The sequence below is a fragment of the Corvus brachyrhynchos genome, unplaced genomic scaffold, assembly GCF_000691975.1.
Source record: "Corvus brachyrhynchos isolate BGI_N302 unplaced genomic scaffold, ASM69197v1 scaffold266, whole genome shotgun sequence".
NCBI classification, from domain to species: domain Eukaryota; kingdom Metazoa; phylum Chordata; class Aves; order Passeriformes; family Corvidae; genus Corvus; species Corvus brachyrhynchos.
The window spans coordinates 188,970-202,419 of NW_008238633.1; the positions used below are offsets into that span (position 1 = coordinate 188,970).

A 13,450-nucleotide genomic window follows, 5' to 3' on the forward strand; every position below is an offset into this window, starting at 1 on the left:
CAGGCTGGATGGGGCTAGCAGCAACCTCGGATAGTGGACACGGGTTGGACTGGATGGTCTTCAAGGTCCCTTCCAACCCAAACCATTCCAAGATTCTGTGGTTTAAGAGGAGTATCAGAAGTCACAGAATGAAACTTCACCCTTGGCCCAGTAATTCTGACTCTTTTGGATTTGTCTCCCTCATTTCTAATTTTATTTTTTTTTTAAATTAATACATTTTCATTTTGAAGTGGGTGGGTTTGAGTTTGGACATGTCACTGACAGCATCTCCTGTTTGTCTGGTTTTCCTGAGGCTTCCAAAGTGGCACACAGCTTGTGGGATCATAGCTCCACAGGAGGATGCTTAACATGGATTTTCATGTGTTTTCTCATAATTACACGGAAAGCTGCTCAGGGAGAGGGGAAGAGCTCCGGTTACGCTGATGTATCCATAAAACTGCTCTATCCTGCTCGGCCCCTGGGCCAGCTGAAGAGATGCAGGCTCCAGCATGCTCATGAGCATCCCTTCGGCACTCCTGGGAAAGGAGATACCATCCTTTGGGAGGGGAGGGCTGGCAAGGAGTGGGTTAAGCTTGAGCAGGGAGCGCAGCTGCCTGCCCTAAATGGGAGGATTGTGGCTGGGCCAGCTGTCAGGAATCAAGTAATCCCCTAGCAAGCTGGGAGAGGAGAGGCCCTGTGTGGAGGTTTAGGGTTGTGTCAGAGACTCAGACAAAAGTTTGGAGAAGCAAGGACTGGGGAAGGTCCTTTCCTGCCATGCTGCTGCTCCACATGGCCTTTTTTTACCCTTTTTCTGCCTGCGCCCATCCTGCTCCCACTAAGGGCATGCACAGCAGCACTGTGTTTTGCTGTCCCCAGCCTGTGGCAAGCCATGACTTTCTGCAGGGTAAATCCTTTTGGGACTGTTTTCCCTATAGCACAGGCAATTCCCTTCCCTAAAATTCACCTGTCTCTTCCCACCACCAAGCTTCCAACACAAATGATGTGTATTACCTGTTGATCTGCACCTGTTCCAGACCATGAGCAGAACTCTTGCCAGGCAGTGTGGGCACTGGCAGTGCAGGTAGGAGGTGCAGCTCAGAAGCCTGCTGATGACAGAATTGCACTGTAGGTTATTCAGTCACACCTGCGCAGCACCTTTTGCTCCGTTGCTCAACGATCATAGCTGCAGGAGGCAGAGATTGGACCCAGAATGCTTAGTCCACTCATCTGACATATCTCTGCACTATCAAAAGCCCCTGAGAGTTATCAACATACCAGCTGAAGTGTGCTGAGATCCTTTGGGGATGTACTGTCTACCTAAGCTGCTAATGGAGTAGTGTATGTATACTATACAGCTTAAGGCATTCACTGTTACTAATTATGTCAAATTAGGGAAAGCAGAAAACAAAAATCATATGCTATTAATAAGATGATGACTGTGATTTATCAAGTTTACATTAGCTGACCTTGAAGATAAAAATACTTTCTGTTCTGTTCACATCTACTTGCTGGGGCCAAAACTTAGTAGCTGGTGAGTTTATTATGACTTGGTCTGTCAACTTGCTCCTTATGCCATCACAGAAGTATACTGTGATGTATATACTACATATAATAAATAATTATATGGTTTTTTAATATATATTTATATTTTTATCTATTATATGTATTTATGTGTTTTGGATTCTTACACGAATTAAATACAGAATAAACATTTATCTAGTAAAGAATCCTACTGCAAACTCAGTAAACTTTAAACATCACATGGCATGAAACTTTTCCTGTTTGGAAGTTTGCTTTGTCACTGGTGCCTTTTCAAAAAGGTATATTTGCATGTGAATGCAGCTGAAGTGGGTCTTGAAACGACTTCCTCCTCTGCTTCCCTAATGCTGTCCCATGTTCAGTTTCATCCTATTGCAGAAATAAAGGGACATGAAGAGGGCTATAGTAAGTGGATTTGGGAATAAAATCCAAGTGCTAGTAGCGTGAAGTTCTCTGCCCTGGATTCTCTGATTCTGTCCTTCACAGCTGTGTTTTCTGGTGCCGTAAAACTCTGAGAGGCAATAAATTCACTTCAGCTCCACTAAACAGAAATATTGCTCTCCCTTTTACACTGTGACAAGATATTCTTGAAACCGAGTTTAGTCCTTTGAATTTCTGGAAGGACAGCTAATATTTTTCTCTCAGACATTCATCCTATTATCTCCAGCCTTGCTGTGAGAATGGAGCGAGTCAGCAGCGTGGTGTGGGCTGGAATATTTATGAGGAAATTTCAGATACTTGAAACAAGTTCCTTTCTCTGAGAAACGCACAGTGAAATTAATATGGTTGTAGAGGCTGCTTACACTAGAACAGGCAACATTAGTGGGCTGATGTAAAAATAATGCTGTGTAGAAGACCTTGTGTGTGTCTGTGGTTAACATGCTGCTGTGGAGTCAGATTACATCGCCAGCAGAAACTTCCTGTGTGCTTTAAAGCAAGTTACTGGTTCTTACTGAGATTCTCATCTCTCCTCTTTTAAATAGAAATACTCTTTTGCTTCACAGGATCCTATGAAAACAGGTACACTGCAATACTCGGTGCCATTGCATGCAGAGCACATCAGTGCCTTATTGGGTGATATTTAGTGTAATTAGACTCAAACCTCCTCCCCTTTTTGGCCAAGTGAAAAAAAAGTAGAATTTGAGACTGCTCCGCCTTTCAAAGCTGGTGTGTGAGCAGTGTGTCTGCTGCTCATACAGTGAGCTCTGGCAAGCAATATATCCCTGGGGGCATTCTGATTTCATGTAGTTGGGAGAACAATGCTGCACAGGGCCATGGATGGGAAGAGCTTTTCTGAGCCTTCTGAAAGAAGAGAGTTGCATATTGGCAGAAAAAGCCAGACATGAAATGAAGAGTCACATAAAACCTGTCAGCTCTGATATCTGCTGTTGGGCAGCAAGGCTCCATGGTTGTATCTGGAGAGGCTGGATCCGAGGCCAGTGGTCTGAGGTTCAGCAAGGCCAAGTGCTGGGTCCTGTCCTTGGGTCACAACAGCCCCTGCAGCTCCAGGCTGAGCCAGAGGGGCTGGGAAGGACCCAGCAGGAAAGGCCCTGGGGGTGCTGGTGGCAGCAGCTGAACAGGAGCTCAGGTGGGCAAGAAGGACCAGGGCACCCAGGCCTGTTCCAGCCATGGTGGGGCACTGGTGCTGGACACTGGTGAAGTCCCACCTCAGCTCCTGGGGTCAGTTTTGGGCTCCTCACAACAAGAATGACCTTGAGGGGCTGGAGCATGTCCAGAGAAGGGAACGGAGCTGGGAAGGAGCTGAGGGAGTTGGGAAAGGGGCTCAGCCTGGAGAAAAGGAGGCTCAGGGGGAACCTTCTCGCTATCTACAACTCCCTGACAGGAGGGGGCAGCCAGGGAACAGGGACAGGACAAGAGGGAATGGTCTCAAGCTGTGCCAGGGGAAGGTTTTGACTGGATATTAGGGAAAATTTCTTCATGGAAAGGGTTGTCCAGCCCTGGCACAGGCTGCCCAGGGCAGTGATGGAATCACCATCCCTGAAGGGATTTAAAAGATATGCAGATGTGGCAGTTGTGGACTTGGTTTAGTGGTGGCCTTGGCAGTGTTAGGTTTATGTTTGGACTTGATCATCTCAAGGGTCTTTTCCAACCTAATGAGTCTGTCGATCCATGAAAGCTTGAGAAGTTCCTGTACATTCCTCTAGCTGTATGTGAATGGTTATTTTTCCTTGCTGTTAAACACCAAAGGCAGGAACAAACCCAAAACCTCCTGTTCTTGTTTTCTCTCCATTACAGAAACAGGAGGTGTGTGGGAACCTGACTTTGCAGCATCACATGCTTGAACCAGTGCAAAGGATTCCTCGTTATGAGCTTCTCCTGAAGGACTATTTAAAGAAACTTCCGGAAGAATCTCCAGACAGGAAAGATGCTGAAAGTACACGTAAACTCCTTTCTGTCTAAAAGCTCAATGAAATCTTGGGCAGTTTTTTCTTCACATGTTCAGATATTTACAACCAGGACTATGTTAGAAATGGAGATTTGAATTAATCAAATTACGGCCAAGCAAAAGGATTTTGAATGCTTCTGGAGTTGAGAAGAAAAGGGTTGGAATGCCAGCTCTAGGAATGAAAGCAGCTTTGGCAAATGAACGGTGACAATATGTTGACGTTTGCTGTAGTTGAACATCTGACATTTTTATTTAATCCATTGTGTGGCCAAGGACAAAGACAGGAGGACATCCTTGCAATAGCCAGAGGAAGAAAGGAAGAATTGTTTTAAATTTGTGTTGTATTTAACTGTGTATTTCTCGGCAAGAAAGCCTGTTAGACTCTGTTTATATGGTGAAACAGGGGAAATGGACTTCTCTTGATTACGAGGAGTTTTTGATCTCAACCAAAAGAGGGTCCATATTACCATAAGCAGGCAAGCCCTGTTTTAGGAAAACAGTCTTAAAAATATGCTTGGGAAGACTTAAGTGAGACTTAACTTTTAGTAGGTGATTCCTAGACCGCGAGGGTTTTTTGTCACTGTGCTTTGGCTCATCTAAATTTTTAGGAGAGAAAGATGAGACGTAGATCAGCTGAATATGCAGAAGTGATTGTGTCTATAATTGCTTATGTAACATCATAAGGAAGGAAAAACAATAATCAGAGAGGTGAACCCATCCCCCAAGGTGCCACTACAAGGTATAATCTAGAGAATGCATAACCGTTGACACCTTTATTGCAGAGTCACTGGAGCTGATATCGACAGCAGCGAACCATTCCAATGCAGCCATCCGGAAGATGGTGAGTAGCAATTCCAGAATGGAATCGTGATCTGACTGAAACACGTGGCTAAACTGAGGGCCTCCTACTGCAACAGGCTCAGTACGGTAGACTGGGGAGGAATACCTGACTGTCAGTCAGACTTTAAACATGTGTTGGATGTCTGAGCTCTTTTTACTGTAAATGCAGTTTCTGTATATTGTTTGTCTTAAATTCCACTTCCCTCATTCTTAAGGACCCAATGAGTTGGGAAAGGAAGTCTTCATAAAACTCATTATTTGCTTTTCCTTGAAAAATGTTGAAAGTATTCCAATTAGGTCCATTCACAAGGTGTCCTTGCAGATTTTCACACTAGTTTTTTAGTCCTGCAGGTCTTCAACAGAATGAAGGTTGCTTTCATTTGATTTTAGCTCATCTTAAGTGCACAGAATGTGCATTTTGCATGCATCGGTAGCTTTGGAAAGCTGTGCTTCAAAAGCTGGGCAGTCAGACTGTGGAGATTTCGGACATGAGCACATGTTTTACATATAGACGAGCCAGTGCATTACCATTAAAGTAAAAGGGCTTTATAGCTGCAGATGTGCACCCAGGTGTCTCAGGACATTTTGTATCTAACAGACCTGAAATGCTCTGTATCTGTCTTAGCACCCTCTGGCCATTTGGGGGTGCAAAGTTTATATTCCCTTCCCTATCAGACCATTACTTCCTCTCCCAGCTGGTGGGGACACTGTGAGACCACGTTTCCTGTGGCTGCTATGGGGAAGTAACCAGCTGATGTCTGTGTATTGTCAGTATGTCTGAAAACAGTTAGGAAACCATCTGTTTCTATTTGAGTCTAGCATGTACTCGTGATAAGGATATATTTTAGTGGAAAATTTTCTGGTTTTGGGCCTCTAACAACTCTTCTCTGGAGGGCTATGTACAGTATCTCTGCAGACATCAGGAATATGAAACAACTGGCTCATTGGTTTTTGTTTCAGTTGCTTTTTGTGTCAGTACACAAGAATCCATTGGAAAAGGCTGCTATAATAATTTTGCTGCGTGAGGTCCAAGCCAAACTAAAAGGAAAGCGAGTGCTGTAGCAAAACCTCCAAAAGTTAGTGGAGGGTTGAATTAATTGTTGGCTGCTTTCTCCTGTCGTCGTGCAGTAGAAGAAATAAATCATGCTTCCAAAGCTGACTTTTCCTAAAAGTGCAAATATTCCTCAGGTTTTGGATCTATTTTTGTGTTCTAGTTTCTCCTTTAAAAAATATATAGTTTGATAAGGTCACTGTTGTTTGTTTGCTTTTTGTTTATTTGTAAAATTAGTGGAATCTCTTGCTCATCATCCCATTTGGTGGAAAAAATCTGCTGCCTTTTGGGGATTAGATGATTTACTTACTTGTTTTAGTCCACAGCCCCCACCTTCCATTTTGTTTGCAGTATGTTCATTTTAATGGTTTGAGTTTTTGTTTCTTTTTTGGTGTTTTTTTTTTTTTTCTGCTGTTCATTTCTTTAATTGTTGGTCAGAAGAATTGATTAAGACAGGAACTGGTGTGATGTGTATTTGTTGTGAGAATTCTCAAGTCTTATGGGGGTAAACGAAGAGTGTAAAGACCTGGAATTCCAGCTTAATCTATAGGTAGGCAGACATTTGATTCAGAGATGTGTTCAGTCCTATCTATATTTGGGTGTAATTAGACTGATCTTGGTCCTCAATTCCTGACCTTTCCAAAGGCTGTAATTCAGGAGCAAGATGTACATACCTTCCTTATTTTGACTTGCTAAAGCTTGTGCGCTGCTTAATAAGGCAGCTGCAAGTGGGTCAATGAGTCACCTTTATCCATTTGAATACTGTGTAGAGGGACTTTAATATTTAGATGTCTTAATGTAAAGTAGAAACAGTGGTTTGCTGAAAAGGAAATAGTAATCCCTTCATAAAGAATTTTGACCAAGATACAAGGATGCCTTTATGACATTAAAAGTATATTTCAAGCATTTTGGCTGGCCTATTTCAGAGGTACTTTTGGCCATGGAGGCCCTGCATAGGACTGCAGCATTCCCCAGACAGCTGAGGTTTTAGACTTAGCTTAGAGCTGTGGAATGTGACCGTGCTTCCTGATAGCGACCTACCTCCAGTTGTATCAGTAACGAACACAAGAGGTGACACTTCTCAGAAGCTGAAAAATTATCATATTGTGGCAGAAATCTCAGTCTGAAACATGGGGTGGAAACTGATTTAATAAATTAAAACTTGGAAATTATTTGGTAACGTACACGTCTCCAATTTGGCTATTGATTTTATTGGACATTTCTTCTAAAGTTCCAAAGATTAATATTTGGACTTGATGATCTTAGAGATCTATTTCAACCTTTATGATTCTGTGATACATATTTATTGTTGAATAATAGTAGTCTAAAAATATAAAATAAACTGATCTCAAAATGTCATTAAATAGTACAATCCACGTATAACTAATCCAGTACAACTACTCCAGAGTGGGGAATAGTACTGAAGAGTATGAAACAGATTGTAATATTAATGCAAAGCTATAGCAGAAGTGAAAGACTGTTTTCATTCAACTGACATGAATTTACCACAGAAATGATAGAGTGGGCAATAGACCACATGGAATAATTTTTTTAAATTTAAATTGCTGGGGGTTTTACCTGCAGGAAAAGATGCACAAGCTTTTGGAAGTCTATGAGCGCCTGGGTGGTGAAGAGGATATTGTTAACCCAGCCAACGAGCTCATTAAAGAAGGACACATTCAGAAACTTTCAGCAAAGAATGGCACAGCACAGGATAGGTATTTATTCCTGGTGAGTATTTTAGTTGCTCTTTTATTTTCAGAGTTGTGCTCTGGTTGGATGGGCCTTAGAGCAAACTGGTCTAGTGGAAGCGGGCCCTTCTCATGGCAGGGGTGGAATGAGATAGGCTTTAAGGTCCCTTTCAACCCAAACCACCCTTTGAATCTATGGTTCTGTGGTACTTTTCCATCTTCCTAAGCTCAAAGACAAAAAGCATTCATCAGCTGAGCCCAGCTACTCCTTCTGAGCAGCAGTTTTCTCTTGAAGCTTTTTCCTCAAGGATTTCCTTCTTTCTTCCATGCTGTGCCTTTGCCTTTGACATGCCCAAAGGGGCATCTCCCTCCTGAGAGGCTGGGTTTTTGCAGAGTGCCACAGGAGGTGCTTTCCAGCCAAACCACCTTGCTGGAGGAGACGGCCAGCTCTTGCTGGCACTGGGAGAAGAGCTCTCATGCTTCCAAGGCAGTCAAATTCAGAGGGAGGGGCAGAAGGGAGAAGTGACTGGCTGACAGGTTTCTGTCTGCCCACTTCTTTCGGTAATGATCCATCAGCCTCACTTTCACCTTAAATCTCTTCTTGAGAACTATGTCTTGGAGTAAAACACACCAGAGCCCTAAACCTTCACAATGCAAGCTGTGTCCAGCATGTAACCCCCTGAGTTAAACTCTTGCCTTATTGCAGTTTAACAGCATGGTTCTGTACTGTGTGCCAAAACTGAGGCTGATCGGCCAGAAGTTCAGTGTCCGAGAGAAGATGGACATTGCAGGACTGCAGGTTTGCATCTCTTCTTTTCCCTCTTTTTTTTGATAGCTTCTTGATAGCTTCCTGATCCCTGCTGAATCCAAGCACATAACATTACATTAATGTAAAAATATAATAAAATTCTAAAATCCAGCTTTGGATCACTTTGGATCAATGCAGCTTTTCCACTACGAGGAAGACCTTAAGGTGCTGGAGTGTGTCCAGAGAAGCACAACAGAGCTGGGGAAGGGTCTGGAGCACAAGTCTGATGAGAGAGCTGGGGTGGATTCTGTCTGGAGATAAGGAGCGAGACCTTCTTGCTTTCTACAACTGCCTGAAATGTGGGTGTAGCCAGGTGAGGGCTGGCGTCTTCTTACAGGTGACAGGATGAGAGGAAGCAGCCTCAAGTTGCACCAAGGGAAGTTTAAGTTGGATATTAGGGAATATTTCTTCACTGAAATGGTTGTCCAGCCCTGGCACAGGCTGCCCAGGGAAGTGGTGAAGTCACCATCTCTGGCAGTGTTCAAAAAACATGTGGATGTGGCACTTGAGAACATGGTTTTGTGGTGAATGTGATGGTGCTGTTTTGACGGTTGGACTTGATGACCTTAAGTCTTTTCCAACCTTAACAATTCTATGATTGTATCTCTTTTTGGTTTTTTTGGTTGGTTGGTGTTACAAACCGGTTTAACACAGAAGACCAAAGAAAATAAGCTTCTGTGAATAAAATGGATCGAACGCAGATAGGTTCAAAATATACCCCAAAATGTGATTAAAACCAAATGAGTTTAGATCTTGGTGCCAAAAAAAGTGATGCATTTTATTTAATAGTAAAAGAGGCATAGAGAAAGAAAGAAAAGAAGGAAAGAAAGAAATAGAGAAGAGGTGTGCATGGGTTGGGGGGACAGAGAGAGAGTGACAGGGGTTAGGTAGGAACAGATCACCCTTCCGGGGGTCCCAACGATGTCTCATTGCTCCCCTCCATCTGGTCTTCTTGGTGGTGAGGGTCCCCTGCTGTCACCACCATGCCAAAAAGTATAGAATCCAGTGGATTAATGCAGGTGGGAAGGCCTGCCCTGTGGAGAGCTAGTTTGACACTGTCCCTTGCAACACTGTGGATGTGTTGCATCACGTTGCAGTGCTCTGGTGCAGAGTCTGGGGACCCCTTTGGGGGAGCCTTTGATGGGCCATGACTCTGCTGCCCTTCTTGTGGATGTGGCTTTCCCCAAGGTGAAGAGGCCCACAGCTGAGCTCCTCTGCACCCCAGACGATGGGCATTCACTGCTCAGACCAGAGGCTTTTCCACTTCACACCCAAAACCTCTCCTGCCCCCACCCTTTAGTGTGAGGGTCTCTTCGAGCCTGGCAGCTAATAGCCCCAGGGCTGTGGTCTCCACCCGGAAGGTGCTAAGCCTGATCCCTCAGTTAATGGATTATTCTCCCCTGAGTCACTTTATCTTATCTTCATCAATGAGCAGCATAGGGCTCCATTCAGGGTTTTGGTAGTTTTCTCTGCAGCTTTTGTACAGTTTTGCTATAATAGGCAAAAGTCCTTCATGAAAGTGTTTAAACTATAAATTACAACATTTCAGTCTCCGACAGTTGGGGTTTTTAAATTTTTATAAGAACCATTCAAAGGGGAGTAGAATAATAACAGGTGACTGTGTGTGACGTGTTTGGATTGAGAGCCCTGCCTTGTCCCCTGGCTGGCACAGGAGCCACTTTCTCCCCCTACTGCTGTAGGAGTCTGGTTGGTGATACAGACCCACACATTTTGTAGCAAGACAGGTAATTATGGAAACACTCCCTTATTTTTTCTACTTCTATACTTTATTCCAAATGATCCTTTCGACTAAGCATTTCAGAGAATGACTATATTTGTAAGTCATTAAAAATGTTGGAAAGACAGAGAATGACTATATTTGTAAGTCATTAAAAATGTTGGAAAGACAAGGTCAATGAGTAAAGAGCTGATGTGCTTTTTACAGGTCCAAGAAATTGCCAAGCAAAATGTGGCTCATACATTTTCCATAACAGGAAAAAAGAGGTCATTGGAACTACAAGCCAGGTATGGTACTTGTTCTGTCTTTGAAGGTTTGTGAATATGTATGGAGAAATTGATCTATGGGCTGTGAGAGTGTGACAGCTTTAAATCACAAGGTGAGCAGCAGAGGTGGGTAACTTAGATATGCAAGAGAATGTTGGTCCTAAGTCAAAGTGTGTTGATTGCCTTTATTGAATGCTTGCAGTATTTAAAGTAGTGCTTGTGGGGTCCACTGTGTCAACAAGTCAAATATTTTGACACTTGGTAATAATTATTGTCAGTAATTATTAATAATGTTTATAAAATAGTGGATAACAAAGCTAAAAATCTAATGGATATAAAGCTGTGAAACTGTGAATTGAATTAACTGAAAATATTGTAAGTAGAATGATGATGCTTTCTCTATTTTTCTTTTGTTTTAACAGGACAGAAGAGGAGAAGAGGGAATGGATTAATGTTAGTACAACCCACCAATGATAAGGAGGGCAATAACCATGCAGGCAGCATCTAAAATTATCATTTTGGGGTTCTGAATTAACATGGCTGTGCAGGGAAGCTGGGTGGGCCAGTCTGGCGGAGCTGCTCATGGAGAAATGTGGAGTCCAGTCATGGTCCCAATGATGACCAGCTGGCCCCAGAAAGTATCTGGGAGCTCAAACTGGGCTCCTTTTTCCTGCATTCCTCAAGCCCAGTAGGAGAAGAGACTGAGGCATCAGACCTTGTATACTCTTCCATTTTGACTTGTAGAGACACTGTCTGATGGCAGTCTTAGTTTTTAACTTAAACAATAATAGGTTAACACCACCACTTAAGGTTTTTAAGTTTCCCTTTAATTTATACAAGTGTAAGGGTTTTTCACCAAACGATAATCCTACCCATCTTCCTATGAGAGAATTTTTTTTGGTTATGCTTCTCATCTTAGCTGACATTTTTGTCTCAGGTGATTCAAGCCACAATAGAAAAGCACAAACAGAACAGTGAGACATTCAGAGCTTTCAATAGCTCTTTTTCACAAGAGGAGGAGCATCTTCCTGATTCCTCAGTAAGTACCAGTGCTTCGTTCTCCTTTGCCAGAGCAGTTTTACCAGCAGTTAAGGCTTGCACAGCTAACTTTAAAATAGTGGAGTCTTGTTCTGGATTTTTATATGACATTACAGGGCAGTCATCTCCATTTCTCTGGCTCTCAAATGTGTATCAGTCGCAGTTACTCAGCTGTGCAGATACGGAATAAATTACCCAGGGCAATTCAACTCCAGAGACCCATCAGTCATGTTTTCCAAGCTGGTGGCTTTTTTTAGCAGAACAGGTGTAATTCCTCAATGTTATGAGTGCTTAGCTGTTTGGAATGTTGTTTTTGTGGCTGGGAAATTTTGTTCATTACTTTTCCCCATCTTATCAGAGATGCATTTTGGGATTATTTCTTTGATATAATCAAAGAAATATTTTATTATTATTTAAAATATTTTAAAGAATCGGAATGAAAATTATGCATTTTAAAAGGATTTTAAAATGCTGTCTTATAAATAGTAAATATATTTCAGAAAAAATACTCTTCAACTAAATATGCAAAATAGTCTTGAAAGTTTATTGTTTCTCTTCAGCTGTAAGGTATCACTCTGTGTTGGTTTGCTAGGAATTCAGTTTTAGAAGTATTCACATCAGGATAGTATCTCTCCATTCAACTTGAAAATTATGGTGATAACCTTAGCCACAGGCATTTGCTACAAGCTAAAGAGGAATAGGGCCTGGGAGAGCAAAATATTGCGGAATATCATGCAGTGCTGCCTGTGACTTTATGACTTCAGACATGGTAGATCTTGGAGCAGAGGGAGAGAAGGTCCATTTGCAGAGGTTGAACTTTGGGAGTTTTTTATCTTCCCCCTCCCCTGCCTCCTAAACTGTTTGTTTGGGGTTTTTTTTTGTTTTGGTACCTAACCATTTTTAACATCTCTCCTTGGAGATTCAGGACTGATTCGGTGGCTCAATAATCCGGATTTTTTATCCGCCTGATTTCCCAGGGGCCTCAGGAGAGATGTTGGAGATGCCTTTCATCCCAGCATAATCAGATTGCCAGTGAAGATCTTTGCAACACTCTGTAGTCTAGAATACTGCTACTGATAGCAGCCAGCAATGAGCCATTTTCAGAATGTGGCATAGTTTACTTATCCTGAGCTACTCAACAGCTGAAAATACTTCAAAAAAAATAGAAAATACTCAATTCTTGCCTATATTTTTCAGTTAACTCACGGCTGCATTCAGAGCCAGGATGCTTTGATGGAAAAAAATCTTTGGCTAATAAGCAAAGTAATCAGCACACTTCTTTCTATGTAATTAAGACACAACATCTGGTCAACTTCATTATTATTATCTTGCTTTGTAAATTCAATTTGATTTTGCTTCTGTGTTCATGGTGTAGCCACATATTTATAGTATTCATAAAAGTCAAGCAGAGCAGGAGTCTGGTTTATCCCTGGCTGTGATATTAAGGCAGTCTGTACTGTAATTTCTTTAAGGCCAGAATACTAACCTGCATATTAGGAGATTAGCTTCTCTAGATAATCAGCGTTGAAAACCATTGTAACAGCTAAATGTGACAGAAATTGCTGCCCGTTAAAATGAGCTGAAGTTGCTCCTGTAAGGAAAACTGGACAAATACTGAGAACATTCTTAACTGCAATATGCTGCACTGGGTAGCACCCACCATACATATCATGTGTGGAATACTGGGCAGCAACTTTAGAGGAAAAAGTGATCCTTTTTTTCTCATGAGTCAAGAAATAGATATGCACTCATGGATTCCTGGCTGGATCTGTAGCAGCTACTAGAAATCAGCCTGTGAAAAGAGTCAAATTGTTTTTCTCCCATCCTTGGCCATACATTTACTATATTATAGTGCTTAGGCTGGTTGCAGCTCCTGATCAGTGCATGCAATTCTGACCATGCTTGTGTTTCCTTGCTGACTCACATAAGCTCATACCAGCATTTTAGGTTGATGTCAGCCTGAAATCTGCCTACAGAAGACTTGTGGTTTCTGGGAGGTGCAGAAATCTGAAATTTGACCTGATTCTTAAGATTATGCCTGTACAGGCCTTCAGCAATTAATGGACTCTCACCTGTCAGGAGGGGAATATTCA

At 42.3% G+C, this 13,450-nt stretch overlaps 1 protein-coding gene across 6 annotated transcripts in view; it reads left to right on the forward strand.

The window, feature by feature from the left end:
• The window catches only part of FGD3 (FYVE, RhoGEF and PH domain containing 3), a 72,876-nt gene that overhangs the window by 39,498 nt on the left and 19,928 nt on the right, over window positions 1–13,450 (forward strand). For 5 of the 6 annotated variants that reach the window (XR_001862969.1, XM_017737341.1, XM_017737340.1 and 2 more), the window contains exons 8-15: window positions 3,775–3,913; window positions 4,708–4,766; window positions 7,401–7,547; window positions 8,214–8,306; window positions 8,428–8,628; window positions 10,261–10,340; window positions 10,742–10,772; window positions 11,257–11,358. Coding sequence is in view for 5 of the 6 variants with exons in the window: in XM_017737341.1 (XP_017592830.1) it covers window positions 3,775–3,913; window positions 4,708–4,766; window positions 7,401–7,547; window positions 8,214–8,306; window positions 8,428–8,628; window positions 10,261–10,340; window positions 10,742–10,772; window positions 11,257–11,358 (852 nt within the window). In the remaining variant the exon portion in view is untranslated. The remainder of the gene's footprint in view (window positions 1–3,774; window positions 3,914–4,707; window positions 4,767–7,400; window positions 7,548–8,213; window positions 8,307–8,427; window positions 8,629–10,260; window positions 10,341–10,741; window positions 10,773–11,256; window positions 11,359–13,450) is intronic. The other variant, XM_017737344.1, reaches the window with a different exon arrangement.